Raw genomic sequence first — 21,391 nt, 5'->3', positions numbered from 1 at the left:
AATGAATATATTAAATCATCATAAATTACATTTGCTATGCTTTAAAAAAAGATAGAAGTTAACTCCAAATTATGATTTACCTGTTTTTCCTGATGTCGATGTGTTTCATGCCATGACAAATGCCCTCTAAGTCACAAAGTCAGATAATGTTTTGCTAATCTAAGCTTTCTTATGTGTAAGTACTAAATATTTTGAAAATATAGTGGAAGAAATGATAATTTAAAAAATATTCTAAGAATTCTTAGCATGAAATTGGATAAGAGATCATGATCTGTATTTAAAAATCCTCAATAATTATGTGTGGCTAAAAGACTACAGTAAAACCAAAGACATAATACTCTATTTAATGAAACAGCGTATTATAATTATGCAGATGCCATTTTCTCCTGAAGATTTCCATAATTTAATTATAATTCTACTTTTAGAAAATTTTTTATTTAAAAATTATTTCTAGAATTATCTGGATTTTTTTTAGTGTGGACATAGCAAAACATATGGGCCCGGCACGTTCCTTTATTATAATGCAGGATTAGTAAAAGTTTGGTAAGTGTAGGAAGAGTAAATAGTTTAAGTATCTTAAACTGGAAATTATTAATGAAGGTGAATTGAGGCCTGTGAAGTTTGGAAAGGCTGGAGGAATTTCCGGGTGACACTCTAATAATGACCCTTAGAGCAATATAATAAGGTTCACAAAGATAGGCTACCATCGGAGATACAATTTAAAAACACTGAACCTTAACTGTGGTCCAGAGATCAGATACATGGAAAAAAAAGATGTCACTGCTTCCTCATCCATCAAAATAGCTTCTCTAAGGAAGTTGGGGACTCAACAATGCTGCAGAAAATAGCCCATATGTACCCACAACCTTCCTAAGGTGACATTTCCATGGTAGAAAATGTTGAAATTTTCTACCAAATTCTGAGTTTGTGTGGATCTCATTGGTAGAACAAAATCTGTGCCAGGAACCATAGTATTAGGAGACATCTGAACTTTCCAACATCTCCAAGGGGAAAGCACAGGTGGTAGAGCCTCGCTTTCCAATTGATCAAATGTACCAGAATCCAGTTCCTTAAACTGCCCACGATGGCATTAGCAATAAAAACATGCTAGTGCTCAAAATACATAAGAACACTTACTGCCATTCTCTAGTCTGATGGGACATAAAGAAACCCTCCGCAGATTCAACGATTGAAATCATTCAGTGTGTGTTCTTTGATGATGGTCAGCTTAATATAGAAATCAGTTAACTATTAGATAATTAGTTGAGAAGGGTCTAATGGCATGGACATTAAAGATACTCCCTAAAACTCAATAGATTGAAAAGAACTCAAATTAAATTTTGACTAACTTTGAACTAAATAGTGCACTATGTTATGTCTAAACTTTTGCAATTCAGTGAAAGAAGTACTTAGAGGGATATATACAAAGCAATATAGGTAAAGACTATAAACAAGAAAAACAGGAACAACTGGATTAATCTTCTATTTTAATACAGTGAAAGAGAACACAGCAAGTCAAACAAAAAAAATGAGAGTAAATTTTACAGATAAAAAATCATGAAATAGAAACATGTGGATAATATAGGATATTCACATGGCTTAACATGTTTTTTTCTACTGGCTATTTTAGTATGTCTTATTGAGTTTTTAATTTTAATTCCAGTATAGTTAACATACATGTCATATTAGTCTCAGGAGTACAATATAGTGACTCTTCAATCGTGTACCTTATTCAGTGCTTATCATGATAAGTATACTCTCTAATCCCCTTCCTTTATTTACAGGATCTCTCCAGTCACCCCCCTCCTCCCCTCTGGTAACCATCAGTTTGTTCTCTGGAATTAAGAGTTTGCTTCTTGGTTTCTCTCTCTCTGTGTCTCTCTCCTTTTTCCTTTGCTATTTATTTTTGTTTCCTTAATTTCACATATAAGTGAAATCATATGGTATTTGTCTTTCTCTGACTGAGTCATCTTGCTATCTCCATTATCCTCTCTAGCTCCGTTGATGTCATTGCAAATGGCAAGATCTCATTCTTTTTTATGGCTGAATAATACTCCATTGTATATTTAGACCACATCTTGTTAATCCATTCATCTATCGATGGACACTTGGGCCACTCCATAGTTTGGCCGTTGTAAATAATGCTGCAATATACATAGGGTGTGTGTATCCCTTTGAATTAATGTTTTTGTATTATTGAGTAAATACCCAGTAGTGTGACTGCCAGATCAGAGTGTAGTTCTATTTTTAACTCTTTGAGGGAACTCCATACTCTTTTCCATAGAGGCCGCACCAGCGTGCGTTCCCACCAACAGTGCATGAAGGCCCCTTCATGGAGAACTGCATCCTCACCCACATTTAGCCATTCTGACAGGTGTGAGCTGATCACATGGCTTAACATTGATTCTCAGAAAGACTAGTAAGATGTATAAAACCCTAACCAAGATAACAGTGGAAAAACAGCAACATTAAGTCACAAGTCTCAGGAAAGAAAACGGGATAGCACTACAGACAGATACTCCTGATATTAAAAAATATATACAGTTGACCCTTGAATAACATGGACTTGAGCTGCATGGGTCCACTTCCATGCACATCTTTTTTTTCAACAAATACAGTACAGTGCTGTAGATGTACTGTCCCTTCCTTATGATTTTCTTAATAACATTTTCCTTTCTCTAGCTTACTTAATTGTAAGAAAACAGCATATAATACATATAACACACAAAATGTATGTTAATCCACTGTTTAGCTTATTAGTAAGTCTCTGGTTGTCAGTAAGCTATTAGCAGTTTCATTTTTAGGGAGTCATGAGTTATATGCAGATTTTCGGCTACATAGGAGTTCTATGTTCCCGACTCCTGGTCAAGGGTTCAACTGCATAATAAACAATATTTTCACCAAAAATTAAGGATTTGTTAAAATAAAAAAAAATTGAAGAGATCAGGGTGATGTATGAAGGAGAAATATACATTTTAAAATGTCTACTAAAACAATTAAATTTTTATTAACAATTTTCCCATGAACAATGATTGTCTTGTAATTGGCTCCACTAGTGTTTACTACTAAACATTTAAGAAAGAAACAAGACCATTGTTACAAACCCAAGAACGATCATAAAGGCAATATTTCCTAGCTGTATTTATGAGTCTCTCATAGTTATAATTTAGAAATTAAAATACAAATTATAGGTGTGTCTATCTCATAAATTTCACTCCAAAACCCTTAAACAAAAAGAAACAAATAAAATATATCAATATATAAAGAATAGTAAACTCTCACTGAAATGTCTATTGACATTACAAATATAAATGTCTTTTAGTATTTAAAAAATAATGGATTTAAGGTATTTACACATCTAGTCATTTTTTGTGAATTTTTATAGAGTAAAATTATTAAACACCTGTTATTGGAACATATTAATTAAGTGAATATTGCATTGGTTAAATGAAAAAGAAATATATCAAGGGACAAAATAACCTGTCCAAAAATAAACATATATATTGATATATATGTGTAAATAAGCCTATCTGTCTATCTATGTTCAAATAACTCTTGATTCTGTGTTTTTTACATCTGTTTATTTATTTTGAGAGAAGGAAAGAGAGAATGTCAGCAGAGGAGGAGTGGAGAGAGATGTAGAGAGAATCCCAAGCAGGCTCTGCGTTAATCTTGCAGAGCCCGATGTGGGGCTCAAACTCACAAACTCATGACCTGAGCCCAGGTCAGGAGTTGGACACTTAAGTGAGTCACCTAGATGCCCCTATTCAATAAACTTTTGAAGTAGGTGCCAAGGGAATTCAATGACAGCACATTATTTTTCTACAATTGGTCCTAGAAAAATGGGCTTCTCTAAGCAAAAGTCTGAAGCCTACATGTTTCACGAAGTACAAAAGACAACTCAAAACAACTTCTTCCTAAATATGAAACCTGAAGTTTTATAATTTCCATCAACTGGTGAATCTGTGTATCTGTGCAATGACATACTACTCCAGCAAACAAGGAATAAACCAATGATATATACAAGTACATGGATGAATCTTAAAAGTATTATTCAAGGTGAAAAAAGGGACACTCAAAAGCTACCAACTATATGATTCTCGTTCTGTGACAATACCAAATAAACAAAACCATAGGACAATGTGGGTTTTTCAAGAGCTGTGGGTGAGGAGTAGGGATTGACTACAAAAGTACATAAGGAAATGTTTTGGAGTCATGAAGATATTATTTATTTTGACTTGCCAAATTTATAAAAGCATGCAGCTGAAATTTACTGTTCGCAATTTAAAACCCTAAACCTGACCAAAAACCCCCAGGAAACAAAACAAAACCGTAGTGTAATTTGGGTGGTGCGAAAAGTCAGTATAGTTGATGTGTCTTTTGAGATCTATATTTTTGGGGACAGAAAAACTGGGAGTTTCTGTTTTAGTCTGGTGTTTGCTGTGTTAGCCTGGGAAGTGGATGGATGTATATTGTTTTTAGTTATTTTAATTAATTAATTTTTTAAATTAATTTATTTTTTTAATTTATATTTTATTTTTTAAAATTTATATCCAAATTAGTTAGCATATAGTACCACAATGATTTCAGGAGTAGATTCCTTAATGCCCCTTACCCATTTAGCCCATCCCCCCTCCCACAACCCCTCCAGTAACCCTCTGTTTGTTCTCCATATTTATGAGTCTCTTCTGTTTTGTCCCCCTCCCCGTGTTTATATTATCTTTGTTTCCTTTCCCTTATGTTCATCTGTTTTGTCTCTTTAAGTCCTCATATAAGTGAAGCCGGATGATTTTTGTCTTTCTCTGACTGACTTATTTCACTTAGTATAATACCCTCCAGTTCCATCCATGTAGTTGCAAATGGCAAGATTTCATTCTTTTTGATTGCCAAGTAATACTCCTATATATATATGTGTGTATATAATGTGTATATACATATATATGTGTGTGTGTATATATATATATATATATATCTCAATATATATATATCACATCTTCTTTATCCATTCATCCATCGATGGACATTTGGGTTCTTTCCATACTTTGGCTATTGTTGATAGTGCTGCTATAAACATTGGGGTGCATGTGTCCCTTTGAGTCAGCACACCTGTATCCCGTGGATAAATGCCTAGTAGTGCAATGGTGGGTCATAGGGTAGTTCTATTTTTAGTTTTTCGAGGAACCTCCATACTGTTTTCCAGAGTGGCTGCACCAGCTTGCATTCCCATAATTTTTAGTGATTTTAAGTTGACATCACTGACTTCATATGCTCTTCTATATGTAGGACACATTTAACAATGAAAACAACACAAGTAATGTAAGAATTTTATCATAAAATGTCAATATTTCCATTTTATCCAGATTATCTAATCTCAGATCTATTATATTTTTGATAAAAATGTCAAATGGTAAATTAATCTTTGCAGTGCGTTACATGGTTTATTTTCAAATTATTTTTAGATATAATGAATTAAAAATTGTAAAGTTACTGTTTTTCACCTATGAGTGTGAGTGCTTCTTTTGGCTGTAGAAAGCTAACTTTGAGATCAAGCTCTCCACTTCTGAACCAGACACCTGTTGGAATTAATTGCTGTCCCCTCGAAGCCTTTGCAATACTGTATTATTACAGAGACATAATAGTACCATTGGGTTGGTGGTTAAGGGGTAGCGAACATAGGAAAGGCAAGCCTGATTTTACTTACCTGAAACACAGCAATGATGATAAGATGCCTGTGAGGATGAAATGTGATAATACATACGCAGTGATCAAACAGGTATAAATGCTCTCTGCTTTGTTAACATTCAATGTATAGAATTTATTGTGACTGATACCAAAGGAGAGTTTGGATTAGTGTCGCATGCTTCAGCCTAAGGTTTTCTTGGTTATTGCTATCAAACTAAAAATGAAACTTCTGAAGTGCTATTTCATGAGTAATACTGTCCCTTATATAGTTACGAAGTTGACTACATAATATTGTTCCAAGGCTTATGATGTGCCCAGATCATGTAATTGGTAGGTGACTTTAGCCTCCAGGATGGACACTGATTTTTATGAGTGTATGGAAGACTTTTTCAGTACATAATAGGTTAATTCCTTGCTCAGTATTTTAAAGAAATCAGGAAGCAGCAACATAAGGAATGAAACAGTCCTGGGTAAAGGCCTCTGTCCCTGATAGCTCCTTCTCTCTACTTCCCATTTTCTCCTATTAGTTCTGAGATCAATGCTGTTTTCAAGCATGTCCTCCATATTAATTTAAAATTTTAATTTTTTAGGGTGGCTCAACAAATGACTGTAATGACAATCTCAAATGTACAGCGAGACTTCATGGGACTCAGTCTTTAGAAGAATAATAAATTCAACCCCAAATATGGCCAAGAACTAGTATTAAAGATATTTTATGTATTTAAATTCATTCCACAACATTCCTCGCTTGATATCATAATGTTTTTTTTAACTTTATCTTTTTCTAAATTTTTAAAAATATTTATTTATTTTTGAGACAGAGAGAGAGAGAGCATGAATGGCGGGAGGGTCAGAGAGACAGGGAGACACAGAATCTGAAACAGGTTCCAGGCTCTGAGCTGTCAGCACAGAGCCCGACACGGGGCTCAAACTCACGGACCGCGAGATCATGACCTGAGCCCGAGTCAGACGCTCAACCGACTGAGCCACCCAGGCGCCCCGATATCATAATGTTTTTGAAATCCTTGCACGTAGTATTTCTTCTTACTGTTTCATCCTAAAATGGAGCATGAGAGCAGTTGGCCTTCTTTCATTGTTTCTCTGCACCACCTGTCTACTCTCCTTGCATTTCCTGTCTTCACTGCAAAGCTCACAAGTTGTGTCTCTTAAGCACGATTCCTGGATGTCATTGCTTTCTCTATTTTCTTCCTATAGGCTTGCATTTTTTGCTTCACTCTTACCTCAAGACAATGTCAAGTTTCTTGAAAATGCATCATTAGATGTCTTTTTACATCCCCAGTACTAATATCTTAGATATGGATCTTACGGTTTTTGTTTGTTTTAACCATGGCAGACCCTGACTTCCTTCAGTCTATTTTATGCATTGCAATCAGAGTTATTTTCTTGTCTGCTAACATTCTTCAATGACTACTTGTTACTATAGTACAAAAATCCAAGTTGATACTTGGAAACACTTTTAGGGATTAATTTTGAAATTCAGAATGACAATTTTTGATGTTAGACTTCAGTGTGGGGTAAGGATGGCATTTTTGTGACCACTATGATCATGCTAATGAGTGACTCACAGTATATACAGATGAGTCATTCATGTTCTTACTTAGAAGGTAAGCATCTGTTGTATTAAAATCTTTAATTCATCTAAAAAATCTGAAAAATACATGCATGTGCTGTCTCTGTTCTTCCTCACTTGACAGACAGCTGCATCTCCTTGTGTAGTGCCTCCCAGGTCCCAGAGACACGATGGTGAAGGTTTGAGTAAACAGATTTAGCCACATTGGGTGCCTGGTCAGCATGACTGTTTTTAACTCTGGCAGAGTGGATTTTGTCATCATCAGTGACACCTTCGATGACCTCAACAGCGTGGTCTACTTGTCTCAGTATGATTCCATCCATAACAGATTCAACAGGCACAGTCAGCACTGAGAACAAGACACTTGTCATCAATGGGAAGCCCATCTCTATCCTTCAGGAGCAAGATCCTGCCAACATCAAATGGGGTGATACTGGTGCTGAAGTCACTTCACTACCATTGAGAAAACTGGGCTTATCTGAATGGAGCCAAGAGCATCATCATCTCTGCTCCTTCTCCTGATGCCCCCATGTTTGTGAAGGGTGTGAACCCTGAGAAGTATGGCAACTCTCTCCAGATTACCAGAAATACCTTCTGCACCACTAACTATTTGGCCTCTGGTTAAGGCCATTCATGACAACTTTGGCATCACGGAGAGACTCATGCCCACAGTCCATGCCATCACTGCCACCCAGAAACCGTGGATGGCTTTTCCGGAAAGCTGTTGTGTGGTGACTGAGGAGCCATCCAAAACATCATCCCTGCCTCTAATGGTGTGGGCAAGGTCATCCCGGAGCTGAATGGGAAGTTTGCTGGCATGGCCTTTCATGTCCCCACCCTCAATGTGCCAGTTATGAATCTAACCTGCTGCCTGGAGAAAGTTGCCAGAATGATATCAAAAAGTGATGAAGGGGCGCCTGGGTGGCGCAGTCGGTTAAGCGTCCGACTTCAGCCAGGTCACGATCTCGCGGTCCGTGAGTTCGAGCCCCGCGTCGGGCTCTGGGCTGATGGCTCGGAGCCTGGAGCCTGTTTCCGATTCTGTGTCTCCCTCTCTCTCTGCCCCTCCTCTCTGCTCTGTCTCTCTCTGTCCGAAAAATAAATAAACGTTGAAAAAAAATAAAAAAAAAAGTGACGAAGTAGGCATCAGAGGGCACTTTCAAGGAAATCCTGGGCTACACTGAGAAGCAGGTTGTCTCTTGTGACTTAAACAGTGAAACCCACTCTTCTACCTTTGATGCTGGGTCTGGCATTGCCCTCAATGACCAATTTGACAAGTTCATTTCCTGTTACCACAATGAATTTGGCTATAGCAACAAGGTAGTAGACTTCATAGTCTATATGGCTTCCCAGGAGTAAGAGCCCCCTGGACTACTATTCTCACTGACCATATAAGAAAAAGAGAGAGTCTCTCAGCTGCTGGAGAGTCCTTGCCCCAAATCATTCCTCAACACACTGAGAATCTTCTGACCTCTACACGGTTTCTATCCCAGACCCCCTGAAGAAGGGGAGGGGCTCAGGTTCCCCTATTCTGTCATGTACCATCACGAAAGTATACTGTATCCAGCCAGAAAAATACCTGTGCATGTACAGATGCTGTTATCAAATTTGTATATAAACATTTAATTTGTTTTAAAGTGTTTTTGATCATGTACACACACACACACACACACACAGACGTGTGTGTCAATGAATATACTTAAATACAAATATTTTATGTAAAAATGGATATGTGTTTGTGTGTATAACTAGTTGTGTCTATGTCTAGGAAACTTTGGATGATTTATTTGCGGAATGCCAGTTGAAACCATAAAAGACATATACACTCTTGTGGATCTTTATTTTCTGGAAAACGAAAACTAAAGCAAGGAAAATAGCAGTGAGAATCACACTTAGGAAACTGGAGAGAAAGAGATGGTACTAAGTATGGTTCATTTTTGCTCTTGCCAGCACCAATAGCCTTCCAACCCCTCATTCACTCATTCACGCATTCATTCATTCATTCATTCGTTTGCTAAAAACACAGTCCAGTAGATTTGTGGACTCTAGTAGCAAAGTTAATGATATAAAGTTTTACCTCATTCCAATTGTACATTACTCTCAACACAGAGTGCTCACCACTTATTAAAAATGCAGCAAATCAGGGGCGCCTGGGTGGCGCAGTCGGTTAAGCATCCGACTTCAGCCAGGTCACGATCTCGCGGTCCGTGAGTTCGAGCCCCGCGTCGGGCTCTGGGCTGATGGCTCAGAGCCTGGAGCCTGTTTCCGATTCTGTGTCTCCCTCTCTTTCTGCCCCTCCCCTGTTCATGCTCTGTCTCTCTCTGTCCCAAAAATAAATAAACGTTGAAAAAAAAATTAAAAAAAAAATGTAGCAAATCAGTAGAGCACTCAACTATGAAATCAGTGAATTAGTTAAGATAATATCTAAATGTCTTTTTATCATCTCCCTAGTAAAAACAAAAGCAAGAAAAGTTAAGCGATTGAATATGCTATAAAATCTAGCCACATTTCTAGCTAATACATAGTTTCTAGTATTCTTTTCACGTGGAATTCTGGAGAATAATATACTTGGTTACATAATGGGAAAAAGCAGACCATGCTTTGTCCAATATTCTCTGATATTTCAAATGGCAGTTAATTTTACTTGGGTGTCCAACCAAAATCCTTATTCACAGCAAAACTAGACATTCTTTTCGTACTCTTAGGTAGGCATTTCCTCCCCAGGCTTTTTATCCGTCTCTTCCCTTCTCCTCATTTAACTTTGTTTATCAGAATTAACTCTCAAAATGTTAACTTACCAGTGAAAATAAATGACTATGTTTTCTATAACCACAAATATACATATGTATACATATATATATATACATACACACACACACATATATATATCCAGTGGAATACTGTTCAGTCATAAAAAAGGATAAAATCTTGCTATTTGCAACAATGTGGATGGAGCTAGGGAGTATTATGGTAAGTGTCGGTCAAAGAAAGACCAATATCAAATGAAGTCACTCATATATGAAATTTAATAGCAAACCAAACGAGCAAAGGGAAAATCAGAGAGAGAAAGAGATGCAAACCAAGATACAGACTTTTAACCATAAAAAAACAAAACTGATGATTACCAGAGGGAAGGTGGGTGAGGGATGGATAAAATAGGTGATGGGGATTAAGGAGGGCACCTGTGATGTGCACCAGGTGACTTATGGAAGTGTTCAATCACTATATCGCATACCTGAAACTAATATTACACTGCATGTTAACTAACTGTAATTTCAATAAAAACTTAAAGAAAGGAAAAGTGTGTTTGAAATATTTCAGTGTGAGCATAAAATATGGGCATAAATACTTTTTGAAAGCTTCTAAAAACATGACCTCAGGTATATGTATACCTGATACATTTCTCACCAAAATTACATTTGCAACAAAAAGTTCATAAGTTAATAATACTTCTAAATATTATTTCAATGTAAACCATATAATATTTGTTTTGGAAAGATTTGTAGGGATTTTCTTATCTTACTGACAATGTGAATGTTAGAATCAACTTCTTTGGAGAGGTTTTTGTCAATCAAGAGGATGAACTTTCCTTTACCCTCTTATATCCCCCTTTCTCTCTGCTGTCTTCCTACTTAGCTTCTATTATACTTACCCCACATATAATATATATTTGTTTAGTTAACATTTGCGTGTTGTTTTTCCACATTCCTGTGTTTCACTTTTGCATTTCTGCTTACTTAGTATAGTCTTATAAGGGCAAACTTGTATAGCTTCATGTCTTTACAAATTTATCCAATAAATAATTTATAATCAAATAAAATCAGTTAATTTTCACTTCATGATAGTATTGTGTTGTCTGTTTGAAAAAACAATGTAACTCATTCCATGAAACTACAGTGGTAAGAAATAGATGAGTGCTCACAGAGAGTCTCATCTATAAGCAATTAGGAAGGAAAAGTCTCTACTTAGAGACTATGTATGGTAGAAGTCTTTACATTAATCTATATATCAGACCAAGCCAGAAATCAAGAAACCAAAGTCAAATCCACTTACCCAGTATGTAGTTAGACTCATAACTATGGTCCCAACACAAACACCCTTGTTAGTGAAACATTGGAGCTGAGGGGCTCATTGAGTATAGGAACCAGGCTTGGACACATTTTTTACAGTTACCTGCGAGAGTCTTTTTTTTTTTTTTTTTTTTTGGACATGGATGTGGGAGGGAGTACCTGCTGCAAAAGAGGCAATGGACAGATAAACACAGCATGTAGATTTGCAAATAAAGGACAGCTAAGGTGTAAATGGGTCATATGTCATCATTTCCAAGACACTCTCTGAAGTCTACAGCTCACAGTGTTTGAGATGCTAAGTTTTCTGTTTTCTCCATGTTGGTAGCAAAGACCATTTTTGTATCAATTGAAAGAACCTGATATAAAAATGAATTTTTAAATTTGCTTTTATAGACCATGGTTTTCCTTTTTAAATATTACTGGCAGAAATAGGGAAAACTTCAGTGAAAGATATTCTTTTCTTGGTAACAAGAAGAAGAAAATTTAGGGATACTGATGGAGACACATTTTTACTTATTTCACATAATATAAATTTTATATTTGTATGTGGTTTTAGTAAACCTCCTGTAGTAGAGCCATTTGCATTTTTTGTACAAATTTATAACCTACTTGCTCTGATAGGAGAAATAATAAAGATTATTGACATCTAAAATTTAGCTACACAGGTGAAGACTGGCCATTTTCCCTAGAACATAAAATACACAGGACTCAGCTTTCAGGCTAATAAGAAAAAGAGATACTGACAATATATAAAAATGTCTAACTGAAAGAATGAAATGGGGTGTTTAAAGAATTTATGGGGGAAAATCCAGAGTTTTTCATTCAGTTTTGCTTTCAGGGGTATGTATATATTTTTTGCATAATCCCATTCATTTATATAAAGAAAAGACCATTCTCTGGACCATGTTCTTGAAGGCTTGCTTTACCTGCTGATTCCTTAGTGAATATATGAAAGGATTCAGGAGAGGAGCAACTGAGGTAATGATTACAGCTACCCCTTTGTTTAAAGTCACCCTTTCCCTTGCAGAAGGCTTAATGTACATGAAGATGCAGCTTCCATAAGAGAGGGAGACCACTATCATGTGGGAGGAACAAGTGGAAAAGGCTTTTTTCCTTTGACTCTTGGAAGGAATTTTCAGAATTGTCCGGATGATGTACGTATAGGAGAGCATAACTAGTGTTAAGGTGACCATAAGTGTTACCACTGCTAAAATAAATGCCATGAGTTCTAAAAAGCGAGTGTTTGTACAAGAAAGCTGTAGAATCGGAGAAGAGTCGCAGATAAAATGATCAATTACATTGGAGGCGCAGAACTCCAACTTCTGCAGCAGAATTACTGGTGGAAAGATGATCAGGAATTCTGCAAGCCATGAGCTAAAGACAAGGAGTATGCAGGCTCTGTGATTCATGATGGTCATGTAATGGAGAGGCTTGCAGATGGCCACGTAGCGGTCATAGGACATGGCAGCCAGAAGGTAAAATTCTGTCACCCCCAACAGGATGAAGAAAAACAACTGAGCCACACAATCATTGTAAGAAATAGTTCTGTTTCCCGTCACTAGAGTGACAAGGAATCTGGGGATGCAGACAGATGTGAATGATAATTCTAGGAATGAGAAGTTTCGAAGGAAGAAATACATTGGAGTCTTTAAGTGGGGATCTGAAAGTGTGAGAATGATAATGATCAGGTTCCCAGTCACACTAAGCATGTAGGTAGCAAGAAGAAATACGAAAAGTACAACCTGCCATTGTGGGTCATTTGTCAATCCGAGAAGAATAAATTCTGTTACTGCTGTGTAATTTCTCATTATTTTCCTTCTTTATGATGGTATTTCTTGTTTTAGCTGAAAAATAGATGAAAAATATAAATTATTACATCATAAAAGAAACTCAAACACATACACACACACATGTTAAAAAAATCATTGCTGGGGCGCCTGGGTGGCGCAGTCGGTTAAGCGTCCGACTTCAGCCAGGTCACGATCTCGCGGTCCGTGAGTTCGAGCCCCGTGTCGGGCTCTGGGCTGATGGCTCAGAGCCTGGAGCCTGTTTCCGATTCTGTGTCTCCCTCTCTCTCTGCCCCTCGCCCGTTCATGCTCTGTCTCTCTCTGTCCCAAAAATAAATAAACGTTGAAAAAAAAAATTAAAAAAAAATCATTGCTGTCTTTCACTTTTAGAGGAAAATGACTTTGTACTAAAAAGAAACAAAATACTTTTAACATTTCTTTATTATGTGATATATTGATTCATTGTTTCTATATTGCTTTCATTTTATTTTCACATATCTCAATATAAATCTGTCTTCTGAATGTTTCAATATATTCCTGAAAACAAGAAAAAAAAGGAAATTAAAACCTCTGAGATTAAAACCTCCTCATATAAGATTATGAGTTTACTCCCAGCATACCACAGTACTCTTTGAAGGTATTTTTTGTTGTTGCGTTCCTCTTCACATCTTTAATTTTTTTTCTCTTTTGAATAAACATTTCTTTCTTTTTTCCCGTTCAAACTTTTACAATCCACAGAGACCACTCCCTTGCCCATCTGGTAGAATAATGTGTCTCTGATAACAGTATACAGAATCCAGAAATATTTAATAGATGGGAGGGTAGCCCCAATCTAATTCCAATGGCTATGCCAAAAGGCATTCTAATTTTATTTTATTTTATTTTATTTTATTTTATTTTATTTTATTTTATTTTTCAACGTTTATTTATTTTTGGGACAGAGAGAGACAGAGCATGAACGGGCGAGGGGCAGAGAGAGAGGGAGACACAGAATCGGAAACAGGCTCCAGGCTCTGAGCCATCAGCCCATAGCCCGTCGCGGGCTCGAACTCACGGACCGTGAGATCTTGACCTGGCTGAAGTCGGACGCTTAATTGGTTATAATGGTCTTGTCTAAGATTAATATGTTTTTCTTATATATTTTTTTCATTTATTGCCTACCTATAAGGAATCTCTGACATATAAAGCAGGATTTTTCTTTAAGACCTAATTTTATTTTTGTAAGCTGTAAGTGTTCTTACTTTTTTTAAAAATAACACTGCTCCACACATTGCTTATTCTTTTCTTGAGGGGTGATAAAAGGGAATAGTCAAACATCAAGCTAAGTTTTGGGAGGCAAAGATTATTACTATTTTTTCTTCTATTTTGTTTCTAATACAATCTGGGTATTGCTCAGGATTTGTTTGTTTTTCCTGTTTAAAGTTATTATTTTCCATAAAAGCTTTAAATGTGCTGTCATCTAAGATCATTTTTAAAAATACTTACTTTCCAAAAACATAAGAGACTCTTAAATATGGAGAACAACAGAGGGTTACTGGAGGGGTTGTGGGAGGGGGGATGGGCTAAATGGGTAAGGGGCATTAAGGGATCTACTCCTGAAATCATTGTTGCACTATATGCCAACTAACTTGGATGTAAATTAAAAAAATAAATTAAAAAAATTTAAAAGAGAAAAAGCAAAAATAAAAAAAAAAAATACTTACTGTCCAGACAGCCTGTCTACACCTGTACCATCTTATCTGTTTTCTATGTCCTTCAGAAGTTTCAGAGCTGTCAAAATGAATGACATTTTCTGAGGATTAGCCAATTAACTTAATATGTTAATGAACTGACTAAAATCTTTTACCTACAAAATTGCTGGGAGAAAATAATTCCTACCTTCCATTGTCTGTCCTCTTCTTTGTGGTCATAAGATTTGCATTTTTTTGGCTTCTGCCTTTACTTGACAGATGCTAACTTTTACCATGTATAAATTCACATTGTATAAAACTAAAACATAAGGTATATCTGCTCAGTGTTAAGATATGTCAATTAAATTGTTTTGAATCTTGCAGAAAAATAATACATTTTGTGTCCTGAAATTGACTATATTAAAATGATTATTGGGGCACCTGCCGAGTTCAGTCGGGACAGCATGTGACTCTTGATCTTGGGGTTGTAAATTCGAGCCTCACGTTGGATGTAGAAATTACTTAAAAAGTAAAATCTTTAAAAAAATGTTAAATTAAAAAGATTATTATTAAAAAATAACTAAAGATAGCTAGCTAAGAACACCAAAGTCATGTAATTCTATCAATCACAAAATATCAATGTTACAATAAAAATGTTGCATAAAAATGAGAAAAAATGAAATATGGCCTTTTGTAGCAACGTGGATGGAACTGGAGAGTGTGATGCTAAGTGAAATAAGCCATGCAGAGAAAGACAGATACCATATGGTTTCACTCTTATGTGGATCCTGAGAAACTTAACAGGAACCCATGGGGGAGGGGAAGGGAAAAAAAAAAAAAAAGAGGTTAGAGTGGGAGAGAGCCAAAGCATAAGAGACTGTTGAGAACTGAGAACAAACTAAGGGTTGATGGGGGGTGGGAGGGAAGAGAGGGTGGGTGATGGGTATTGAGGAGGGCACCTTTTGGGATGAGCACTGGGTGTTGTATGGAAACCAATTTGACAATAAATTTCATATATAAATAAAAAAAAAAAAAAGAAAGTGAGGAAGTGTCAGGAGTGATAAATAGATAATTATCTCAAATATCTAGTCTACAATTACAAAAACTAAATCCTTTTATCCCTATTGATTTTCACATTCTGAACTTCACCTTACTATAATTCAGATTTTGCTCATTAATTTTGTCGCTGGTTATTTTAATTGGGCAAAGTCTGCGAGGCAAATTGTATTGTTTAAGCAAAGATCCATCCTATAAGGTGACTCTGGTTTAGTGGCTTGTGCTATTCCCAAATGAAACTTGTTTTTCGAGAGGTAGCAACACTTGGAACTCTTGGTTCATATACATTAAAAAAACAAACCAAACCAAACATTGCCGTATTTAAATCAATAAAATAACTTGTTTTTTACAGAATATTTCACTTAATTCACCTTTGCATTTCTTCGAGACTTTGCATATCTGACAGCATCTCACAACATGATAACTAGTTAAAGTAGAAATAATGGATACATTCTTAATTTATTTTTATTTTTTTATTTTTTGGATGTATTTTTTTTTTAATTTTTTTTTTCAACGTTTATTTATTTTTGGGACAGAGAGAGACAGAGCATGAACGGGGGAGGGGCAGAGAGAGAGGAAGACACAGAATCGGAAACAGGCTCCAGGCTCTGAGCCATCAGCCCAGAGCCTGACGCGGGGCTCGAACTCCCGGACCGCGAGATCGTGACCTGGCTGAAGTCGGACGCTTAACCGACTGCGCCACCCAGGCGCCCCTGGATGTATTTTTTAAAGGCAGAAGAAGAGCCAGTGTTGGAAGCTCCAATCCTCAGCCTTTATTACAATGGTATACTTCATTTTTTTTTTCACTTTCTCTCAAGAAAAGCAAATCAAAGTTTGTCTACTTTTCTACACATATTGCTAAGATTTAAGATCCCTGTGTTATTGCACAACTGTAAAATGCTTTGCAGAGAAAGGATAAATCATTAACCCCAAAGGAGTTCAGAATATATTACGAAAGACTGTCATTTAAAATTGAGTTATAAATTTAGAATTGAATTAAAAAATGCTCAGAATTAAGCCTGGGGAACATAGGTTTATTTACTTGTTCTATGCATGAGAAAGTTGGAGGATAGAATTGTTCCTCAGGCAAAGACACCTACCCAGATACTAATCTAGAACATTAAGTGGGAAGTATGCTTATCAAGTATGCTTATCAAGTTGGGAAGAACATTGCTGATAGAGAAAACAAGACAAACTAAAGAAAGGCTGGAATAAATTGAGAATTATGAATAAATGTAAAAGGTGAATGTATTTTTAATATAATGTATTGTCGTTAGCTAACATACAGTGTATACAGTATGTTTTCATTAATTGAAAGCTAGAGAACAGTTTAAATTATCAAAAGAGTGAGAAGAGGGCTGGAGGATGTATTTATTTATATGCTTTGTAAATTAAAGGTAAGAAATATTCAAAGAGAAGCAGATACTGTACAATGAATATTGGGTCGTGTATATTCTTGAAGCAAGCTTCACAACAACATTGGGTGCAGTGATTCTATTTTTTTTTAAGATTTATAATTTTCACAATGGTATTGGCTTTTATATCACCAAAATATAGCTATAGTCACAACAATGAAACTTTATGAATCTGATACTTTATTTTATCATATCAAACCAAAGAGAATCTTTGATTTTGGTACTCAGTAAATTTTGCCCCAATTTAAAAAAAAAATGTTGCATAAAACTATTAAATTATAGTAGTTTTAAATTTTTCTTTATTTACATATTTCATATAAATTGTGCAGTTTAATTTGATTCATATAAAGCATTGTGCATTAATTAAGAATACTTGTAAAAAGTATAAACATATACTATAAAAGCAAAAATATAATCCTGAAAGAAAAATTTAAAGGCATACTTACTTTTATGGTAAATATCATTGGTTTAGTCAATGGTATTTTTAATGGCTTCTTTAATTTGTTTAAATGTAAGTGCTTTGGGATTTTTCAAAGGCCTTTGCAATCTGTTTCTCCTCTGTCATTTTATATTTGTAACCAAATATTCAAAATACTGATCATAAAGAATAATTTCAAGAGCTCCTCTACTGTGTTAATAAAAGGGTATACATTAACCTATTTCTGTACATCAACCTCAATTTCTCTAAGGAGCTGAGGTCTTAGAAGATCCTACCTGTTACTATTTATTATTATCTTGATACTTAAAATGAAATAAGTTGTAGTTGAAATAAAAGCTAATGTATTGTCTTTCCAACCTTAGTGGACAAAATGATGTGATCTTAGTAATGTTATTGAGGCTAGCCATAATTTTATCTGCTCCATTCCTAATAGACTCAGGGGGATTAGTTGAATGAATAGACAAAAGGTACTATAGTGATTGGTGTTCTCAGGACACCAGCATTAAACTATAGTCCAAATTAGTACCCAATTTAGAACAAATATTTAGGTGAGAGTGGCCTGAAAGCAGAACAGAAAAATATATACAATCGTCTGATTTTTTTTTATAACAAATTTGTGGAAGCTCTTTCTTTTTTTTTTCTTTTTTAATTTTTACATCCAAATTAGTTAGCATATAGTGCAACAATGATTTCAGGAGTAGATTCCTTAGTGCCCCTTACCCATTTAGCCCATCCCCCTCCCACAACCCCCTCAGCCACCGTCAGTTTGTTCTCCATAATTATGAGTCTCTTTTGTTTTGTTCCCCTTCCTGTTTTTATATTATTTTGTTTCCCTTCGCTTATGTCCATCTGTTTTGTCTCTTAAAGTTCCCATATGAGTGAAGCCAGATGATTTTTGTCTTTCTCTAACTGACTAATTTGACTTAGCATAATACCCTCCAGTCCCATCCACGTAGTTGCAAATGGCAAGATTTCATTCTTTTTGATTGCTGAGTAATACTCCATTATATATATATATATATATATATATATATACTCCTTTATATATATATATATATATATATATATATATATATATATATACACATACCACATCTTCTTTATCCATTCATCCATCAATGGACATTTGGACTCTTTCTGTACTTTGGCTATTGTTGATAGTGCTGTTATAAACATGCGGGTCCATGTGTCCCTTCGAAACAGCACACCTGTATCCCGTAGATAAATGCCTAGTAGTGCAATTGCTGGGTCATAGGGTAGTTCTATTTTTACTTTTTTGAGGAACCTCATACTGTTTTCCAGAGTGGCTGCACCAGCTTGCATTGTCACCAACAATGCAAAAGAGATCCTCTTTCTTTGCATCCTTGCCAACATCTGTTGTTGCCTGAGTTGTTAATGTTAGCCATTCTGACAGGTGTAAGGTGGTATCTCATTGTGGTTTTGATTTTACCAATGGAATAAAGACAGTCTCTTCAGCAAGTGGTGATGGGAAAACATGCAGAAGAATGAACCTGGACCAGTTTCTTACACCATACACAAAAATAAACTAAAAATGGATGAATGACCTCAATGTAAGGCAGGAAGCCATCAAAATCCTCGAGGAGAAAGCAGGCAAAAACCTCTTTGATCTCGCCTGCAGCAACTTCTTACTCAACATGTCTCTGGAGGCAAGGGTAACAAAAGTAAAAATGAACTACTGGGACCTCATCAAAATAAAAAGTTTCTGCACAGCAAAGGAAACAATCAGCATAACTAAAAGGCAATGGACAGAATGGGAGAAGATATTTGCAAATGACATATCAGATAGAGGGTTAGTATCCAAAATCCATAAAGAACTTATCCAACTCAACACCCCCCCCCAAAAAAATAATAATCCAGTGAAGAAATGGGCAGAAGACATGAATAGACGCTTCTCTAAGGAAGACATCCAGATGGCCAACTGACACATGAAAAAATGCTCAACATCACTCATCATCAGGGAAATACAAATCATTTAAATTTTTTGTAATAACTTCTAACTTCATAAGGAAAAAAAAACTTAATAATGGAGTAATCAAGATTAACAATTTATCAAGAGCAACTCGCTAAGTTGTCAACAGTGGGCTTCTCTCCAATCTTAGGGAAAATATTAAGAATTTTTAAAAACTGTGTCTGAGGTCTCTATTATTCTATACCATAAGAGATGTCAGGCTTAACTGTAAGCTTTTACATTTTTTCACTGAATGATGACATAAACTTGATCATTACAATGAGTACCATGTACTCATTCAATAATTAATTTTATTTATTTGTTTATTTATTTATTTTCTCAAAATAACTTTTTAAAGTTTTTTTAAATTTTTTTTTCAGAGAGAGAGAGGGAGAAAATTTGCTTAAGCGGTGGAGGGGCAGACACAGAGGAAGAGAGAGAATCCCAATCAGGCTCTGTGCTGTCAGCCAGGAGCTGCACCAGGGACTTGATCTCATGAATTGTGACATCATGACCTGAGCTAAGAGATTAAGAGTCAGATGCTTAACCAACCAAGCCACCCAGGCACCCCAATAATTAATTTTTATTTTATTTATATATTTGTATATATGTATTTATTCACTCATTTTAAAGTTTATTTTTTTTCTGGGGGGGGGGTAGGGTGGAGAGGCAGAAAGAGAGGGAAGCTAAGCAGTGTCCCCACTGTCCGTCCAGACCCGATGTGGGACTTGGACTCACAAATGATGAGATCATGACCTGAGCTGAAGTTGGACACTTAACTGACTGAGTCACCCAGCCACCCCAATATGCTTATTTATTTTTGAGAGAGAGAGAGAGAGGGAGAGGGAGAGGCAGAGAAAGATGGAGGCAGAGAATGCAAAGTAGGTTCCTTGCTGTCAGTGGAAAGCCTGACCTGGGGCTCCAACTCCCAAACTGTAAGATTGTTCCCTGAGCTGAAGTCGGGCACTCAACTTTTTGAGCCACTTAGGCGCCCCTCAATAATTACTTTTTATATCTCATTATGTGTTGGGCTCAAGCTTAGATTTTGAGAATACGAAGATAATAAAGACAACTTTCTGCATAATGTTCACTTACAGAAATATGTGAGAATTAGTTTTGAAATCTCATATTCTGTATTTAATGTCCAATTGAAGCAATATCCTACCCTCACACCTGCATCATCTTATTTCTCACTGCATTGATCTGAAATGACATGTACAATATCCCTTTCACATTCATTATTTGAGACTTGTAATAGTTGCTACTTAAACAAGGAGGTACAAACACATATAAACAGTTTATAGTAAATTGAATTTGGGATTGTTTAATGACCTTAAAATGCTACACACTATCTGAACAAAGATTTTAAGATATTTTTACTGTTTCTTTGGGAAACATGAAGTTATTCAGGGTATATGATTAAATAATACAGAGTGCACAGTATAGAGACTGTGAAAGCAGAACAGCTATTTTAAACTAAAAGTATATTAATCTATTAACAATAAAAGTCAATAATTTGAATAGTGTGCCATAAACATATTCCTGTTTCATTACAAACATTGTTGCAATTGTATTATGTGATGTTTATGTGTAGGCCAAAATATTATTTAAAATTATACATTGTGGTGAACCTGTTACTAAGTAAAGATAGGTGAAAATTTGCTTTATGTAGGGGAGGGAAGATAATTTTGATTATGTAGTGGAGGTAAGATAAT

General features: G+C 35.7%; 1 protein-coding gene and 1 pseudogene across 1 annotated transcript; one reads left to right on the top strand and one right to left on the bottom strand.

Annotated features, from left to right (window-relative positions):
- Positions 1-7,443: 7,443 nt before the first annotated feature.
- Positions 7,444-8,629, top strand: LOC121038992 (glyceraldehyde-3-phosphate dehydrogenase-like; annotated as a pseudogene).
- A 3,580-nt stretch (positions 8,630-12,209) lies between these two features.
- LOC121039041 (olfactory receptor 6C75-like) lies at positions 12,210-13,148 on the bottom strand. Its single transcript, XM_040489046.1, has one exon. It carries the CDS (start codon positions 13,146-13,148, stop codon positions 12,210-12,212), a length of 939 nt encoding a protein of 312 aa, XP_040344980.1.
- Between the last annotated feature and the right edge of the window lie 8,243 nt (positions 13,149-21,391).

Source organism: Herpailurus yagouaroundi, unplaced genomic scaffold (assembly GCF_014898765.1).
Source record: "Herpailurus yagouaroundi ecotype Mexico unplaced genomic scaffold, PumYag 166, whole genome shotgun sequence".
Classification (NCBI taxonomy): Eukaryota; Metazoa; Chordata; class Mammalia; order Carnivora; family Felidae; genus Herpailurus; species Herpailurus yagouaroundi.
Note: the sequence above shows the minus strand (reverse complement) of the source record. Positions and strands in the feature narration are given on the sequence as shown.

Coding starts and splice junctions, on each gene's coding strand:
- LOC121039041 (XM_040489046.1), bottom strand. CDS start 13,148: ATGAGAAATTACACAGCAGTAACAGAATTTATTCTTCTCGGATTGACA.